The sequence below is a fragment of the Phaethon lepturus genome, unplaced genomic scaffold (genome assembly GCF_000687285.1).
Source record: "Phaethon lepturus isolate BGI_N335 unplaced genomic scaffold, ASM68728v1 scaffold7023, whole genome shotgun sequence".
Classification (NCBI taxonomy): Eukaryota; Metazoa; Chordata; class Aves; order Phaethontiformes; family Phaethontidae; genus Phaethon; species Phaethon lepturus.
The window spans coordinates 23,157-41,308 of record NW_010528285.1 but is presented as its reverse complement, the minus strand read 5'-3'; the positions used below and the strand labels follow the sequence as shown (position 1 = coordinate 41,308).

At 42.8% G+C, this 18,152-nt stretch overlaps 1 protein-coding gene across 1 annotated transcript in view; it reads left to right on the top strand.

Moving 5' to 3' along the window:
- Positions 1 to 18,152, top strand: part of MAPKBP1 (mitogen-activated protein kinase binding protein 1) — a 70,267-nt gene that overhangs the window by 33,497 nt on the left and 18,618 nt on the right. Inside the window, 13 exon segments of the mRNA XM_010283625.1 lie at positions 873 to 1,033; positions 3,305 to 3,494; positions 4,503 to 4,649; positions 5,573 to 5,641; positions 5,644 to 5,759; positions 5,871 to 5,962; positions 6,350 to 6,475; positions 8,223 to 8,293; positions 8,746 to 8,867; positions 9,906 to 9,981; positions 12,041 to 12,152; positions 12,747 to 12,810; positions 15,734 to 15,859. Of these exon segments, the coding sequence (XP_010281927.1) occupies positions 873 to 1,033; positions 3,305 to 3,494; positions 4,503 to 4,649; positions 5,573 to 5,641; positions 5,644 to 5,759; positions 5,871 to 5,962; positions 6,350 to 6,475; positions 8,223 to 8,293; positions 8,746 to 8,867; positions 9,906 to 9,981; positions 12,041 to 12,152; positions 12,747 to 12,810; positions 15,734 to 15,859 (1,472 nt within the window).

Here is an 18,152-nt window from a genome sequence, read left to right as displayed (position 1 = left end):
GATGTAGCTTTGGCAATCCCTGTGTTGTCCCTCCTGGCTTGGACTGGACAAGCAGGAGTTTTAGAAGGATTCAGATTTCTACCCGCTCTGCAGTCTTACTTGGCTTGTGCATCTCAATGCAGGTTCCCAAGGTACTAGTTGGTTTGGCTATTCTAAACCACCAGGTTGGCCCATAGTTAAGAATTTGGTCATGTTTCTTTTCCTTTACCTGGAATTTAAAATGCCCACCTGAAAGGATCTAGTGTATTAAAATCAATGGAAAAATATTTCCATGCTTTCACTCCAGTGAAATGCCTCTTCTTTTCTTTCCTTTCCTCTCTAAAATCTGCCTTTCACTCTCGCTCAGAATACAGACAGCTTCACAGTAAGTTGGAGAAAAGTTTGCATTGAACTCATCCGCTTATCACCACACTCCATTTTCTACCATTTTCTGACATTTGTTCAAAACCCAATGGGAGGGGGAATAAATCCATTTTTTTCTCTTCTTATTCCCTTGTGACAGGTAATGTGTTGTCTTGCTGGTACAAGGTGAGGTGCTGCTTGCCTGCCAGGGGTGCTGAATGCCACAGAGGAACAAAAAACCAATGTTCAGAATAAGACTCAGCTGGAGCAAATGTATAGCTCTGCTGACCTCTCACCATAATGGGTGGCAGAGGAACTAGGCTTTTTCCTTGGAATTTGCACTGGACCTTGGCTGGGAAGCCCCTCAGAAAGAAAAATTGGATTTTTAGGCTTTTCCTTACTTCATTTCAGCTCTTCTGACCATGACTCCTTTGTCTGTCAATTTGCTATTCTCCCTGTCGTGTGTCTGGTGACCTTTGAAGTGAAAGCGCATTGCTTATTAGCTTTTTTGTGTGCTGTGTCCTCCTCAGACCACTGTGGCAAACTGCATCTCTGTGAATCATGACTACATCTTCTGTGGCTGCGCTGATGGCACTGTGCGGATTTTTAACCCTCTGAACCTTCACTTTGTCACCACACTGCCGAAGCCGCACTTCCTGGGAACAGACATTGCGAGTGTGACTGAGGCCAGGTACCGTGGAGAGGGTGGAAGGGAGCAAGGGAGGCTTGTGGGGGTGAGAACTGTTTCCCAGACCGTTGCCATCTGGAGTGTGCTCTCTCTATGGATTTAAATTGCCTGTTGCAGATCTCCCAGAGTTGTTGCAGCCTTGCCTTGCATGGCAGGGCTACAGCCCAAAGCTGGTTGCTGGACGACATAGCATATCTTGCTCCTCATCTCCCTGGGATTGCTCGGGTATTGGTGGCCTTTTGACATTGGTTGCTATGAGCAAGCAGGCAGAGGGCACAGGATGCTGTGGCACAATTCAGTTATTCTTGTACCATGGCACATCCTTCGCTTTTCACTGGTAAGGGCTGAAGACTCTCCTCTGTAGCAATGCAATGATGTTGCTAAGAGATCCCCAGGCTCTCATGTGGCACATTTTCAAAGGCTCCCTTGCAATCTTTTGTAGACCCAAATCTCCTACTATTGCCCGTAGTCTTTTTTTCCCCCCTCTATTTTGTGCATTCTGTTGTCTTATTTTCCTACCTTGCTCCAGTACCTTCTGCCTTGGCTTTCTATTTCTCGCCTTCTGAGATGGGTAATGTGTTTTCCATACAATTCTGTCTGCCAGCTTGTGAAGGCTTACGCTGGAGAAAACCCTTCATGTGTTGCTGTTTGCCAATCCTGGTTGGAGGCTTTCCCAATCTTCTGTTGCCCTCTTTCACTTCTGTCACTAGTGGGGAAGGAAATCTAAAGGTGTATGAATGCACCAGCCATCATTCCACTGGATATCTGGAGTTCCCATGTCTACTGATATATACTCTTTTTGGTTTTTGTTTTTTCTTTTTTTTTTTTTTCCTTCTTTTTTCTTTGTCTCAACAGGTTTTATCTAAGCGTTTCTTGGGAACTTGAGGTAAAGGTTCAAACAGTGCACTGTATAGCCCTCCAGAAGATCAGTGGGAGATAATGATATTCTATTAAGGGAGCTGTAAAAGGAACAATTTAAAATGTTACCAGTTTCTGGTAGTGCTAAAATCAAGCAACTGTATACATGGACCCTTTAAAAATACTCTCTGCTGCTCTCATGCATCAATTGAGCAAAAATATTCATGTGATTCTTAAAGATGCATTTGTAGCACTGATTACAATCTTAACAACATTTTTTCTTTTTTATTACTTCCAAAGAAGCTTGAAAACACTGGACTCCCTTATTTTCCCATGTATGCCAGAGCCTCTCTGTGGGATGCCAGTTGCCTGCAATGAACTGCCCACAACTGTATCAATGACATGACTTTTTGATAGGATCTGGGCTGCACTCTTTTAGCCCCGAAAGCTTTGCACCTGCAGAAGCAGGGCTCCAATTGTCTGGTGTACTACATGCTTTTTGGCCCTCATTGCTGCATCTCCATCAGTCCTTTTCAATTACCTGCTCTCAACACCCCCGCACTCTGGCTATAGTTACCTTATTCAATATCATTAGCAGCATTGTGGGATGGCTGTGTTCACCTCAGGTCAAGAGAGCAGCTCCTTCTTTACATGCATGGCAGCAGGACTTCACAGAGGACCCCTGCAGAGGAGATACAGGGTTCACGTGGCGTGACATTGGTCTAACCTGGGGAAAGAGGTGCTTCCTTGTTCTGCAGAATTCCTCTGGTTTTAAGTTTGCATCAGAGAGCTTGCCTGTCTAAAAAGAACTGTACTCATGTGCAGCTGCCTATCCCATGAGCTGCTGCAAGCAGCACCAAGCTGGCTTGTGTGTGGGGCAGGGGTGGAAGGGAAGCATGTCAGATAAGCGGCTGCTGAAACGAATCATTCCTTTGTTCCTTGTGCTCCTGTCTTTTGAGTGCAGTGCTTACTCTTCTGCTTGGTCCTATGCAAGAGCAGTTCTGGCAATCAGTAAGCAAAATATAGTACTCACCAAAAGCTGATCCTCCCCCTTCCCTTTGTTTTGAGATTATTTGACTTTGATTTTACCACCTGGTTATGCAGGGGTAAAAGATGATGATCAAATGTCCTGTTTGGTCCTTCTTCAGAATAAGTCAGTTGCCTGTCTGTGGTGGGACTCTGGGTTGGATAGCAAGGAGAATGACTTTTGCTGTGGGACTTTCAGGCTTCTTTTGGGACTCTGGCTGTTCAAGACACAGGTCTTTCCAGCCAGCTACTCTCTCTGCATATATATGCCACAATGTATTTTTCATTTCACCAGTGCCCTGTGGAGAATCAGAGCTCTCATGCTTCACCTCCTTGCTCTGATTCCAAGAGAGCACAAGTTAACCAGGCTGTTGTTCTCTCTTTGTACAGTCGTCTTTTCTCTGGTATGGCTGATGCAAAGTATCCAGACACGATTGCCTTGACCTTTGACCCCACCAACCAGTGGCTTTCCTGTGTATACAATGACCACAGCCTGTATGTGTGGGATGTCAAAGACCCGAAGAAAGTGGGCAAGGTGTACTCCGCTTTATACCACTCTTCCTGTGTGTGGAACATTGAGGTATGTTGTCTGCAGGAACAAGTGTTGGATTGCGAGTTGCATCTGAGAAAGTCATCTGAAGAGCTGCCAAATTTGAATGCAAACACTTACTGCAGAGAGAAAGAATTGACTCAAATTTCCTCCTGTGGTTAGTGTGGTTGCTACAGGGCTTGAGTTGGAACTGGGAACAGTTCTTTGGCTGCACTGCAATGGCTGACCAAATGCATTAGATGCAGTGTGTAACTGGAAAAAAATCTCACTGTTAAAAGGTGAGAGGTGGGACAAGGGGCAGAGCTGGACAAAGCTGTATGCAGGGGCTCCTTTCACGAAATGCCCAAGAGTTTACTATTGACCTCAAAAAAATTATTTGAGGCCTGTGGTGAGCAAGTGCTCCAAAGTCAAAGAAATGAAACAGGTGATAAGATCTCAACTCTGATCCTTACTTACCAGGGCATCTTGAATTAGTCTCTCAAGTGGCTGTCATCTTCCAGTCTGTCTAGTTGGTTTTCCCTCAGAGGGACGGAAAGGAGGTATAGGAAACAATTTAATTGTTAATACGTTGAAATATGTCCAACAGTGGTCAGGAAAGGGGGAAGTGGAAAGACAGTGGGAAGAGTTTGAGGACTTTTCTTGTTATTATTTATTAATTGCATCTTTCCCTTCTGGATTATAAATTGACAGTAGTAGCTGAAAGTTGCAAACAGCAGTGCAAGGTTGTTGCTGCATGATGGTTGTTGCGTGGTCTTTGAGGTGCTCTCTTTGAACTATCAGAAACAAAGGATGCTGGCTTGTTGCATGCTTCTTAAAGGGATGTTCTACATTCAGGGAAGATCACTGAGCATTCGTTTGAAGTGAATATGAAGCTCTGGTCTGCAAACAGTTTTTCATTAGGAGAACTGGCTGACTCTCACCTTTACAAAACAGAGAGGACAGCTGTTTTATCTCATTTTGTTTTGAAACCTACTGCCAGTGTCTAGGATGCCAGGTGCCAGGCAGTCTCATTCAGGGGTTGATTTTACCTGCCCTTAGATGTATCCGGAGGTGAAGGACAACAATCAGTCATGCCTCCCCCCTGGTTCCTTCATCACCTGCTCCTCTGACAACACCATTCGCCTATGGAACACCGAGAGCTCCAACATTCACGGCACAGCCCTGCACCGCAACATCCTCAGCAATGTAAGATTCCAGGCTTTGATCACCTCCTTGCCCTTGGGGTCGCTCTTCCTCATGCACAGGTACTCCCAAGTTAAGGACCAAACTTCTTTGGACCTCTAAGTCAACACAGGCTTCTCTGTAAACAGGGCACAAGTCTGGTAAAATGTATGAACCTGAAGAAACATGAAGGGAGTATCAGATGGAAAGAAAGTTTGTCTGAAATGATCGTGGGGACTATTTCTCTTTCCGTAAGTCACCCAAGGAATTCTCCGAGCTTAGTCTCTTCCAAAATGCCTCATGCCATATGCTCAGGAGAGCTGTTTCTCTTTTTCTCCATCTCTGTAATGTGTAACCACTTAAAGATTTGTTGGAAAAGGTGCATTAAATGAGGCAGAAGTTTGGGAGAATTGAATGAGAAACAGTTTACACTTACTTTGTCTATATAAGAGGGAGCATACTCATACAGAACAGCGATTACCTATGGACATTTGCTTCTGTTCTCAGTTGTGTTGGAAGATCCATGGGCATAGCAGCCCTGACCTGCCTGTTCTCAGCAATCTGCTCATGGTGGAAAAAGCTCCTGTTTTTTCTGTCAGAGAGTTCTCAAAAGGCACAGGCTGACTTGGATGATCCCTAGATTCCTGCTGTATCCCCTACTACATTGTAATCACTACTCTCAGAGCTTGTCTGTTGTGCGGGAGATGCTGTTTGTTTCTAGCTTGAAGGGGAATCTTTCACAAAGAGTGGTCATGAGACACAGCTGTGAAACTTTCATCTTACAGTATGAAGGGGCTGAGTGCTTGCTCGTAGCTAAAAGATCCCACCAATTACAGCATTACTGCCAATGGAGTGTATATGTTGGCCAGGAGCCCCGTTTCTAAGGCAGGTGCTTCACTTTAATATTATGTAACTAGTTAATATTTCTGGGTGTATTGTATCCCCAGGACCTGATGAAGATCATTTATGTAGATGACAACACTCAGGTACTTCTGGACACTGATTACAATTTTTTTTAGGAAGTGCAGACAAAGCTGATGCACAAGTGACGGATACGAAGGTGGGGATACGCACTGTTTGTGTGAGTCCCAGTGGGGAGCACCTGGCTTCAGGGGACAGAATAGGCACTCTCAGGTAATCCCATAGAGTTTCTTGTGCAGACTGTGGGCTGGAAAGACATGAGGATCAAAACCAGGTCTTGCTAATTTTATTAAACATACTGAAATCAGACATGTTGTGTCTTAGGATATATGAGTTGCAATCTTTGAGGGAAATGCTGAAGGTGGAAGCCCATGACTCTGAGATCCTATGTCTGGAGTACTCCAAACCTGACACAGGTAAATGCAATTGAGTTTCTTATCTTTTGCATATGAATGTACTGTTGAGCAAGTCAGAATGTCCAGCCATGGTATGTCAGAACCTTCAGTGGTGAGGTACTCCTGAATTTCAGAGCAGGCTTGTAGTGTTAGGCCAGTAGAGCCAGACTTTGAAAAAGACTTCTTTCTCATACTTTTCTGTGGAATATTGTAGGTTGAGATTGAAACTTGTTCTGTCTGTTATTATAGTGTGAAATCCAGGGGTGTTCTTTTGTGTCCGTCCATGCAGTTAGCTACAGTATAATGTTTTGTCCCTGAGATGTCTTGAGAAGCTGTTTTAAAAAAAATGACTGGAAGAGCAAATGACTTTTTAGTAATGGTCTTGCACTCTTTTTGATCTTCTGACAGGCTTAAAGCTCTTAGCCTCAGCCAGTCGGGATAGATTGATTCATGTCTTGGATGCTGGAAAGGACTACAGCCTGCAGCAGACCCTGGATGAACATTCTTCTTCCATCACTGCTGTGAAGTTTGCAGGTAGAGAATCACAGCCTTCCTCCAAAGTGGGATTTGAGCACTGCTGTTGTCTCATTGTGGCTGTAAAGTAATTTTAACTGCTTAAACACTGGGCTAGGCCAGGCTGAAGCTGCAGCTGCTTTTTTGTCATCTTCTGTAGCTGCAGTCCTAACAAAAGATGATATTTGATGATAACTTGCCTTCTTTTCCCTTTTTTTTTTTCCTCCTCTCTTTCTTCCCCACTCAAAAAAGCCTTTCCTGATTGAAGTCATCAGCATTTCTTTGGGAAGCTGTTTTCTGTAATGATTTACTCCCTTTAACTGATGACAGATGACTATACACTGTTCTCAGTGAGGAGAAGTGGAACAGTCATCCTCAAAAAAAATCCCCAAACCCACAAAAAACACTTTGTCACTAGTCACAAGTAAATTTGTCATTGCAAACCAGTGTAGGACTTTGCATTTGTGGTAATGGAGCACATTGCAATCTCAGCACTCAGTTACTACTGATGGTCAGACATCAGTGAGGTGTGTATTGTGCTATTGTCAGGGAACAAGAAGGATTGGCTGCTCTGCCAGGGGAAGCCAGTAGCCAAGGGAGATACAAAGGCAAGCAAAGGTAGTGGCCTCACTGGCAATGGGAAAGTCCTGCAGTACCTGAACAAGGTGGAACAGATCAAGTCCAGTGACAGTACATCCAACCAGTAGTCCACATCACCAGACAAATCCATACTGGTAAGACACATCAGCAATTCAAGGTCAGTATCAGTCTGGAGACAGTGAGGCAGGGTCAGCCACAGTTAGGTGCTTGCCAGGCAAGCCCATAGCAGCAAAGCAGGTTCAAGTTCAAATCAGGAAGCTGAGTCCATGGGTCAGGGTCAGGATTCGAATCAGTAGGGTATGTGGCCAGGCACAGGTGTGGCTGCAATGCTGCTGCAGTGTAGCTCGGTTGGGGTTCAAGGATGAGAACCTCAGCTTGAAAGTAGCTCCCAACTGAAGAGCAGGGACCTTGCTGGAGCTTCATAGCAGAGGCTTCCCAAAGCTGCTGTGAGGCTTTTTCATTTGTTTTCCTCAAGGAGCTCCAAGGCGAGTAAAAGTTTCTCTGACAGCTCTGTCTTATCAGCGAGCTGTCCTTAAATGCAGCCAACTAAACTCCTAGGTGGGGGAACTGCACTCGAGGCCGTGGCAGCGAAGGCCTTTGTGCTAGTCTGTGAGCTAAGTGCAGCCCTGCTCTTAAGTGGGTGCAGTTCAAGTGGACTTGTGTAATACTGGATCCGTTTTCATTACATGGAGTTTTATCAGGTGTTGCTTTGCTGAAGGATTGGTTACAAAAGAGTGCTAGGAGAAGAAGGAAAGCCTGACCCTGCAGTAAGAGAGGGCAGCAAGAAACATGTGACTGACTCTTAGGACTGAAAAGTACCTATTGCCTGTTTTCAGCTCATACTGAGTGTGATCTTGTCACATTGCTGCAGCGTGCTGTGGCACATCAAGAATGAGCTTGTGAGCTCATTCTCTGTTGGGGGAGAAGACAGAATTACATCCTAATCTGTTGTGTAAAGCCTCTGTATTAAGGCTGCAGGGACTCTGAGCATTAACAAATGCTGGCCCTGAGAAGGGGCTTCTGTTTTGCTGCAGCATCCTGCTGCTTAGGTAGGAGTCAGTCTTGGGTAATCAGGACTGGAATAAATGAGCAGTGGTATAAACTGAAACATATCCTCTGCCTTGTATCTATGTTTATCTTTTGATCGGCTCCTGCCTTTTTGTTCCAGCCAATGATGGGAAAGTGCGAATGATAAGCTGTGGGGCAGACAAGAGCATCTATTTCCGCACTGCGCAGAAGGTAACATTATTACAGCTTTTTGTGCACTTTTAAAAATAATCTTTCCATGAAGGAACTACTTCAAAGAGTGGTATCAGAGTTTTGGTATGAGCTTATTGCTATTTCAGCCTCAGTGTCTCCCACTGACTCAATGCAAGAGATTACATTCAGAGAACTAGTTTTGTGAAGCATGCAGCTGCTCCCAGCCTGACCTCTCTCAGCAAGGTGCAAAGAAGAGAACTGTTAGGATATCTGCTTTTCTTTCACTGTCAGGACTATTGTGAGGAGTGGTGAAAGAGTATGGGCTGGAGAGAGGAGTTCATTGTGCCTCCATTCCCAGCTGCTCCCAGCAGACCTGGTTAGTGGGAAGGGTTGGTTTGTGCTGGCTGTGTAAGAGGACTCATCTGTATTTAGAAGTTTTTAATAATGGGTTAACTACTTGATTTTGACACAGTCTTTACTCACATGCTTAGACAGGAGAAGGGGTTCAGTTTACCCGAACACATCACATTGTTAGGAAGACCACCCTTTATGACATGGATGTGGACCCCAGCTGGAAATATGCAGCTATTGGATGCCAAGATCGTAACATCAGGTTAGTTTACTTCTTGTCTTGAAAATATTTTTGCAGTCATAAATGAGTTGGCCAAGATGGCCCCATCTCCATCATTGTTCCTCAAAGTTATTTGACACAGCATTTCCAGGCAGATCTGAGGTGTCATCTCACACTCTGTGAGGTTGAACTCTGCCTTTCCCCTCACTGATAAAAAGCTGTGGATATATGCAAATGCCCGTGAGACTCTTGGCTGCTCACTGGGTTACTCTGCAGAGCAAAGCCTTTCTATTGGGAGAGCAAGTGTGCCTTCCTTGGCACAGCATTGAGCTGTGGGGCAAGAACTTCTGCGCTGTGGTAAGTTTTGCTTTTAAAGATATGTCTAGTGAGAAGCTGTGAAGTCCCGTGGAATAGCTAGGACTGTAGGAACCTAAAATTCAGCTAGTTATGACTGTCTTTGGACAAGTAGAATCCATGCTCTGCTCCCTTTTTATCCTTTTTTCCAAACTGTCTGCTTCTACCTTCAAAGCAAAGGAGACTCTGTAGTTGTGTGTCTCCTCCTGTTGTATCCGGGTGAAATACCACTGTTGAATGTAACTTGGTTTTGTGTTTTAATGTACATAAAGGATCTTGTTCTCTTAACCCTTTCTTTTAGTATGAAGGAGCCACAGGTATTTTTATAGCATGGAGGAGCCATGCCTGCTATATAACCGTTAGCCATTACAAGGCACAGCAAGGTTTTCTCCCTCCCATTTGACTTCTCCTTCAGCGCCATGATGCTATACTTGTTTTTGATTATTGGCTTGAGAATCAAGACTTAATTTTAATTCAGATAATCTGCTTGATATCGTATCATCCAGTCTTGGGCCCCTATGTTACTTTGAAAGTTGTTTCTTGAACCGTTTAAGTGATTGGTCATTATAGTTCGTAGAGGTAATTTCTCCACTTCCTGTGGCTTGGCCTGGTTCCCTGTATCTCATGTGGAATCAGGAGCAGAAAGAGAAAATGATCCTTGTGAGAAGAGCCACAGAGCAGTACCTGGGCAAAATGAGCAATATTGTCTTATGTTGTTCCCCTCAGGGTTTTCAACATAAGCAGTGGGAAGCAGAAGAAACTTTACAAGGGATCCCAAGGTGAAGATGGCACCCTTATCAAAGTAAGCTCTTTGCTCTCCCCCTCTTTGCTCTTTTCCTTTTTTCCAGCTCTTCTGAATGTAGCTCAGGGCTAAGAAAATGAAATACAAATCAGGGCTAAGAAAATGAAATACAAATCTGAACACAGTAACATTTTTTTTTTTTTGGCTTGCTTTGTCCCTTATCCTGCTGCTGCTTCCTTCTAACTCCATCTTTAAGGGCTAGTAATGTATTTGGGTTCCATCAGGCTAAAACAGGAAGAGAGTCAGTGAATGCTGAAGTTGATGTCCTGTTTCTGAAGTGAGGCACAGGTCCATGCTTTTATAAGCAACTAGAACTGCACCAATATCTGTCAGGAGATGGTTTAGTCCGTTTACCTTAATAATTTACTTCACGCTCCAGAGCGCATTCTGGCTTTGACTATTTTCGTTAGGATTTTTAAGGTGGAGCTGCCTGTTGATCGGTGTTTGAGAAATTTGTGGTTGCTAGAGGGCAAATACAAGTGAAAGTCATTATGAGTTGAATGAAATTTAGTAGCATCTGCCCTGGAAAGCCCATATTCTTTGGACTTTGGAGTGCTGGACAAGCCTGGTACTGCTTAGAGTCTGTTCATGTTTCACACTGCTGAGTGCATCCAGGCCTTCGGGTAGGGTAGCACACCTGCTTCTGTCACTGTCCTGAGTGATGCCAGCACATTGGGATGTGGAAGAATTGTATTCTTGTCTTTAAAGGGGGAAGACTAATTGACACAACCAAAATATCTCTCAAGTTAAGCTGCCAAACAAGCTTCTTCATCGTATTTGTTGTCACTGATAATTTTTCTACTTTTTAAACCAAGTATTTCTGTTCATTTGCATAGGCCAGCAGTATTATTGATGGGTGTAAATAACTGATTAAAAAGGGAGAGGAAGGCAAACAGCTTTGTTCAGTGTCACCACTTCTGTTTCACAGAGAAAGATAAGTTCTCTTTCTCTTTGCCTATTATAATTCCTACAAAGATTTTTATAAGCCAGAGTAATGAAAATGAAAAATTGATACTACACTTTATTGCTGGTAAGCTCAGGTGCTTGATTATGTCTTTCTCAGACCACAAACCATGAAATGTTGCTGGGAGCTGGATTTTTTTGTTTTTAATATCCTTTATGTTTGGTTTTTTTTTTTTCATGTGTAGCTCAGGTGGGGAATCTCAATTATTTTTAATGTTGCTTTGTTTGTTTTTAGGACAATTATGTAACCAAGGGATTATGGTTGTCTCTGGAATTTAAACTTTCTTGGCATGTTGTGCTGAGATCATAATATACATTGCAGTTTAACAAGTAGAACCCAAATGGTGACATGCAAAGCAAAAGATACAGCAACAAAATAAACATAACAAAAAAAAGTTATCATTATTTAAATACCATGTCTCCCTCAAAACCCAGACATTTTCACTCTCAATTCCTTAAAGTTCTGCAATAGTCAAAGCAAGATATTTGATGACAGTAGCTATATTTGCTGTGTAGTGCTGCTTTAGACCTAGAGAGGCATTTGGAGGGGGTTTTATATTTGATCCAAGGTAAAGCAATTTCTTGCACATCCAAACCCAGGAGTTGCAAATGCTGGAGATTTGACAGCATTGTTATCACAGATAATTTCTCTACAGTTCTTTTTTGGTTTCTATCCTCAAGTTTGGAGTCTCTTAATATTTCACTTAACTCTGTCAGTGATTATATTTGGGGGGGGATATGTGTGTTTTGATGTGTGTGTGTTTTTGGTTTTTTGTTTGTTTTGTTTTCATCTTAAGACAGAAGACAGTAAGACCCCAGTGGTTAGAAGGAGGTAGGAGAGAGAGGTATAAGTCTGTCCATTGGTGGTGGTGCCTTCACAGTCATGAAGGCATTTTATGTGAGTGCCTTTAGTTTCTGATTAGGTTGGAGATTTGTCCTGGGGTGCTGGATAGTCTGGTGCTTAATTGGAATCCTGTGGGAGCTACTTGCATTTTAGTCTGTCAACTACTATGAACGGTCTTGGGTATTCTGGACTATTTTCATGCAGTTTGAAGGCACTTTCTCACCAGGTCTTTGCACTTATCTCCTAAACTAGGTGCAAACCGATCCCTCCGGTCTTTATATTGCAACCAGTTGTTCTGACAAGAACCTCTCCATCTTTGATTTCTATTCTGGCGAGTGTGTTGCAACTATGTATGGACATTCAGGTAAGGCATGTAAACTTCTGGAAATGCATTTTCTCTGCTGATGACTATATAGTAGGGCCTGATACTAGTCAAGCTTTCTGAAGGTTCCTCCCCACCAAAGTTTTCCCAATGGGTATTTTGGAGTAGGTTATGGTTGGAAGAAGTTGCAATGAAATTACAATTTCATTGTAATTTCAACTTTTTTAAGACTACATTTTGCATTGCAAAACCAGAAGTGCACACAACCCTGTCAGGACATGTATTTGTTTACACAGTTTTTCTAATAGCCTTTAAGGTAGTCTGTGTTTTTTCAGCATATATTAAGTTTCATTATGATATATCCTCAGCTCCTACCAGGCAGGACCTATTCTATTATAGGCAAAAAGGCACTTCAGTCTTCATGCTTATTTTGCCATGGGATACCCTTTCTATGTCAAGACTAGATTCTTTCTTAAATGGTTATTGTAACTGGGGCATATTGATCTGTGAAGTGTGTTGGCTTTAATCAGAATTTAAGTTACTGAGCACAGATAGGCTGTTTGGCTAATGATCTCTTCTGCCCATTGGAATAATTCAGGGAAGGTTTTTTTTTTTCTTGTGCTTTATTTCACACAGAGATTGTAACTGGGATGAAATTCAGTAACGACTGCAAACATCTGATCTCTGTTTCTGGTGACAGGTAAGAGGGGTTTTCTTGTTTGTTGTATCAGTTCATACCATCTCACACTGGATTTAAAGTGTGTCCTGAAGGAAGGTGGAATTTTTTTGCTTTTTTTAATGAGAGATGTTTTCTGAATTCCAAAGAAACCTCAGAGCTTTCTGAATCCTAAATGTGTGCTGTTGGCAAAGCTCACAGAGCTTATATTATCCTTCCATGGAATGAGACAACCATATAGAGTGCTTCCCTTGTGGTTTTCTGAGTGTAGGTACTATTCCCTGCTGGAAAGGAGACAGGGGTGTGGTGTGTTCCCTTACCAGCCTTAAGGTTTGTAATGTAATGCAGCTTGTGATATTCTGACCAGTGGTGCCAAAACTTTGTCTTACAGTACTCCTGTTGGTGAGGTTTCACCAGGTGAATGAGCCTGTCTGGCAGCAAAAGGGACAGACCCATCCCTGCTCTTTGCTCCTGTCCATATGGTCCTCTTCCCCGTCACTCTTAAGTCAGCTGTGGTGCAGCTGACCCCTCAGTAAGCTGATGCAGGTCCTGAGCTGAGTTTTCTGCTGATTTAGTGAGCTAAATCAGCTCACCAAAACTTAAGTAATCACCAGCCTGAGCCCAAGGGGGAAAAGCAGAATACATGCCTAATATGATGATTGTAAAGGTGACTGGACCCACTACTTCTGGAATCAGTGAATGCTTAAATCAGCTGAACCAAATAAAATTTTTCCCTCGAGAAAGATAGTTCCTGCTATTTCAAGGCCAGAGCAACCCAGATTCTCTCTCTTTCTTCCTCTTTCCTATTAATAAAACACAATTGAACTGGAAAAAGAGTTTTAGAAGGTGAGTTGTTACAGAACATATAAAAAATGCATCAATTGATTATTTCTGTCTTTCAGCAAAATAAAAATAATTTGGTTTTCCTCTTCCTTTACCTTTCATGTGTTGAAATAGGTTAGGGGAAAAGTTGCAGAAGAGTGTCCTTTTGTTGTGGATTTCTGGTAAATTCCAGAAACATGGAAGGTTTGAGGTCCCCAGGATCTTCGTGATTTAGTGCAGTGTCCCCTTGTTGACCATTTTGATGAGTGAAAGGGTCATTTTTTTCACTAAGGGTGTGGAGGAGGTGGATGAGAAGTGAGGAAAGGATTCATGAAGAACTTTGCTGTAAGGATTTGAGAAAGCATGTTTTTCAAAGGAGAACAGGGAAAATAGTCTTTTCACACACAGCAGCATGTGCAAGGGATAAAACTGAGACTAGAAAGAGAAATGGAGATGGAGAAGGGCAGAAGGACTGTGAAACCCATGTCAGAAAAGTACTGAAAGGAAAAAAAAAAAAAAAGACAGCAGAAAGAGTAGGTCGGAGCATAATTCTGTAGAGCTTTGTGTTGAATGCTTATGTATTTTCAAGTTCATACTGTTTGCTGCCTACCTCTAGGTTTGATAGTTGTGGGGATGGGATAAATGAACAAGCCATATTTGCTTTCTGACTTTTGTTTCCTGCTTTTCAGTATTTTCTCAGCAGCAGATTATGGTTGCTGTTACATTTGAGAGAGCTGCTGCTTGAGGGGAAGCAGCTGACTGCCTCAGGTTGCCATAGTTCCCAGATGCAGTGCCTCACCACTTTCTCCTGGCTGAAAAGCTGGGGGATGAGGATGACAGCATGTTCACTGTTGATGGGAAGCATCTGTGTGTGACTTCAATAGCTGGGAGCAATGTTCCTGAGCTTTGTTGCAAAGGGAATGGCACTTGGGTCAAGAAGGGAATTTTTAGTGTTTCAATAAAATCTCCACAGACTGCAAAATAGGGTTTCTGTTTTCTTTTTCATGTGGCATGGAAATAAAACCTTTTAAAATGTCTTCTCATGAGAGGGGGAAAAAAATGGAGAAGATGCAGGCATTCAGGATCCTGGTGCTTTTGGCATTTGCCTCAGGTCCAGGAGATCAGAATTCATGGCCATTGTTCAAAATGGCAGAGCAAATGAATTTTTACAAACTAGCAAGAAAGAGGGGAAAGCCCCTCATTGAAAATTCTGTGGTGAATTGGAGTACTCATGAGTATGGTGTCACTGATGGGTCTTGAAGAACTTGATTAAATCCCCTTTGGATTCCAAAGTAGTGTGTAGGATTCTATAAATGATAGTAAAAGCACCACCTCTGTTTCTACGTCAGTGTAAGTATGCCCAGCCAGACAGGAAAGATGTGTGCGATGAAAAGAATTAGTTAGCACTGAGGTTAAATTTCAAAGAGAGCTGGTCATTTTACTTTCTAGTAGCTGAAGATGAGATACAGTATTCCCTAAAATGATGAAGAAATCTTTTTTATTTTTTTTAGTCAGATTTATGAAGAAAACGAGACCAGTGAAATCACACTGTGTGTTTCCCTCTCTCAAACACTTTTGAATCCATTGGCCAAATTCAATCAAATTCCTTAGACCTTTCCTGGAGGGAGTCCAAATAAAATATTAGGAGCACTGCAAAAAGTACTGCCACATAAGCTTAACCGTTACTACACCACAGACGCTCCATGGGATGACAGGCATTAGGAAGGCTTTGCTTATGGGGTAGTTGCAATCAGAGGCTCAGTCACTGTTGGAGGATGCAGAGGATGCCTGTAGACTCCACTTGTCCTGCTGACCAGGGAGGGACTTTCATTTCATTGCATTTCCTTCAGCAGCTGGTCAGATAGTCAAATAAATGTATAGGATCAGAGGTGAGTCTGTGCAAATATCTCTGCAGTTGCTCTCACCCACAGGGAGTCTTTGCTAGGCAGGTTTTACCCTTTTGTCATGAGGCTTGTCATGGGATTGAGTTTCTGTGAAGCTGTTTCTGTGTGCGTGTCTCTCCTCACCACAGACAGAAGGACTCTTGTTTGCCTCTGCGGTGGCAATGACAATACCAATAAACTGAACTGAGACTTGACCCCAACCTCACCTTTCCCTCTTTCAGCTGTATCTTCATCTGGCGTCTGAGCTCAGAGATGACCATCAACATGCGACAGCGACTGTCTGACATGAAGCAGAGAGGGAAGCAGGCAGAAAAGTCTCCTCCACACAAGACAACCGGACTCATGAGGTAAGCAGAGTAGACTGAGAAGAGGCGAGTGGCTTTCTAGGGTTTAATGTGAAAAGTGTGTCACTGGGATTCAACTGTAAGGTTTCTGCTGTCTTCATTGATAAGTGTCTCCCAAAAGTTCTCTTACTCTTCTGTTGGATTTGCCATGGTTTTTGTGCCCCCCTTCTTTGAATATAGAAGCCTGACCATGATCTTCCAGACAGACTTACTTAGTGTTGCTTCACAGATTGCAATGTGTATGCAATTCCCCTTGTGTCTTAATTTAGTTTAATGATGTGGTCAGAAACTTTAGTAAGCAGTTTCCTTAGCAGTACTAAGTCTGGTACACAGCATCTCACCAGGGAAGCCTTGCTCCTTCATGAATAAAACTCTCCGGATCTAGGCTGAATGCCATTTAAAGGCTGTTTTCTGCGGTGTCAGTACTGAAGTATCCCTGTGAGCTGTATGAGTCTGCCATGTTGATCATAATTCTGAAAGAGTCCTTACAGTTGTGCTGTTTCTTTGTTAGCTGACTTTTTTCAAAGGAAAATAGTTAAAAATAATTATACTATAAATAATAAATATTAAAATAATTTCCATACGAAAAGTTCTTGGCAGCTAAATCATATTATTATTTTTTGCTTGGTAAACAACCTATCTGAAAACAAACAACCACAGCCTACAAACTGAATAGATCTGAATTTAACTGGTGACCTTTCTTTAAAAAGTGGTGCTTGAACACAGGCCCTGTTTTTAAACAGAACAAGAGAGACAGGGGATTATGGATTATTAGTGTAATGTATTTGGTTTTTTTGTAGTTAGTAAGTAGCTGAGACTAATTTGACTGTAAGTAGTGCAGGAAAGAGTCGTGACTGAGCTGATATGGGGTCAAAGTTGGGAAAAAAGGATAGACCTAGATTTTTCATGCTATGTCCCACAGTTTTCCTCCTCCAAATAACTAGAAATTCAGTTCTGGATATAGAAGTGCCAAAGCATTGGAGGACTTACCACACTGGTTGTTGTGTTGAGTATCACAAGGACCTTCCACTCCCTTTGGGAGCAAGCAATGTTGAAACAAGTCTGTCTGCATAGTTTCATTTGGGAAAGTCTTGATCTGCTCATTCTTGAAACGAGTCTCGTCTAGTAAGTGCTTTCGGTAATGATGCTGGGAGAACTCAGGAAGCCTTTTTTCTAGCCAAAATTCTGGAGCTGTCAAGCAATGTGCTTTTTATAGCAGACTCTCCATTATTCCAGCAGCTGCAGCCTTACCCTACTGAGGCTCAGCCTGTGACAGATAATCCCAGTCCTCTTCCGCATTAGGTGATACTTGTTTCCGTCACAGACGCTTGCTGAAGGGCGGTGTTAGTGCCACGCCAAGCCCAGCACTTTATTAAACTTGTTTGGTAGCCTCTTTGCAAGCCTGGAATCTACTTGTTTGGTCAGCTTTGAAAGCTTGTTTTCAGTTTTGATCGACCGCTGTGGTCACTGGAGATCAGCAAAGACATAACTCCAGAGCATTTTTGGATTGGGACTGAATATGGAGGAAGAACCTATTGGACCAGCATTACTGAGGTGGGAGAAGGAAAACTAATGAATTTGAGTAACTGTTCTGGTTGTGTTTCCAAAGTCTGTCCGTGTAGGTCGTAGTGGAGAGTTGGGTTGCATCTTGTGGTGTAAAACTGTTGTCTCAAAGGGACTTACAGTAGTATAAGAAAGCTCCCTGCCTGTTGATATGTCATTTGTTCTACTAGATTTTTCTCTAGAATAGTATTGGTAGAATTTGTAGGGGAAGTAATGCATTCTGCTAGTTCCATAGTGTGAGTGTATGACAGGCTGAATAATCAAAATAATATTGGGGAAACAAAAGTCAGCTGAAGAGGCAGTGAGGAGCTGAAAATTTCCAATTCAGGACAGTGCTGTCTCTATCCAGATGTGGCTGGCAGGGCAGGGATTGGCCCAGGCGAATAACATCTGGAGTGTAAACACATGGAAGATGCCTTTCTGGGTCAAACCAGTGCTCCGTGAAGCCTAATATTCTGCCTGTGACAGTGGCAACAGAAGATGCTATTTAGTGAGACACTGTGTGAGCCTTGCTATACGAACCTTTGCAGTCCATTTGCCTCATGCTCAATTGTTATATCAGGGGTGTTAGGACGTACATCTCTACCGGTTCCCTTTAGTATTTGATCATAGACCCATTGTCTACTGAATTTGTATAAACCCTTTTTGAACTTTGTAATATTGTCTGCCTCTGCAACATCCTTTTGTGACAAGTTCCAGGAGTTCACTGCTCTCTGTGGAAAGAAGGACTTTT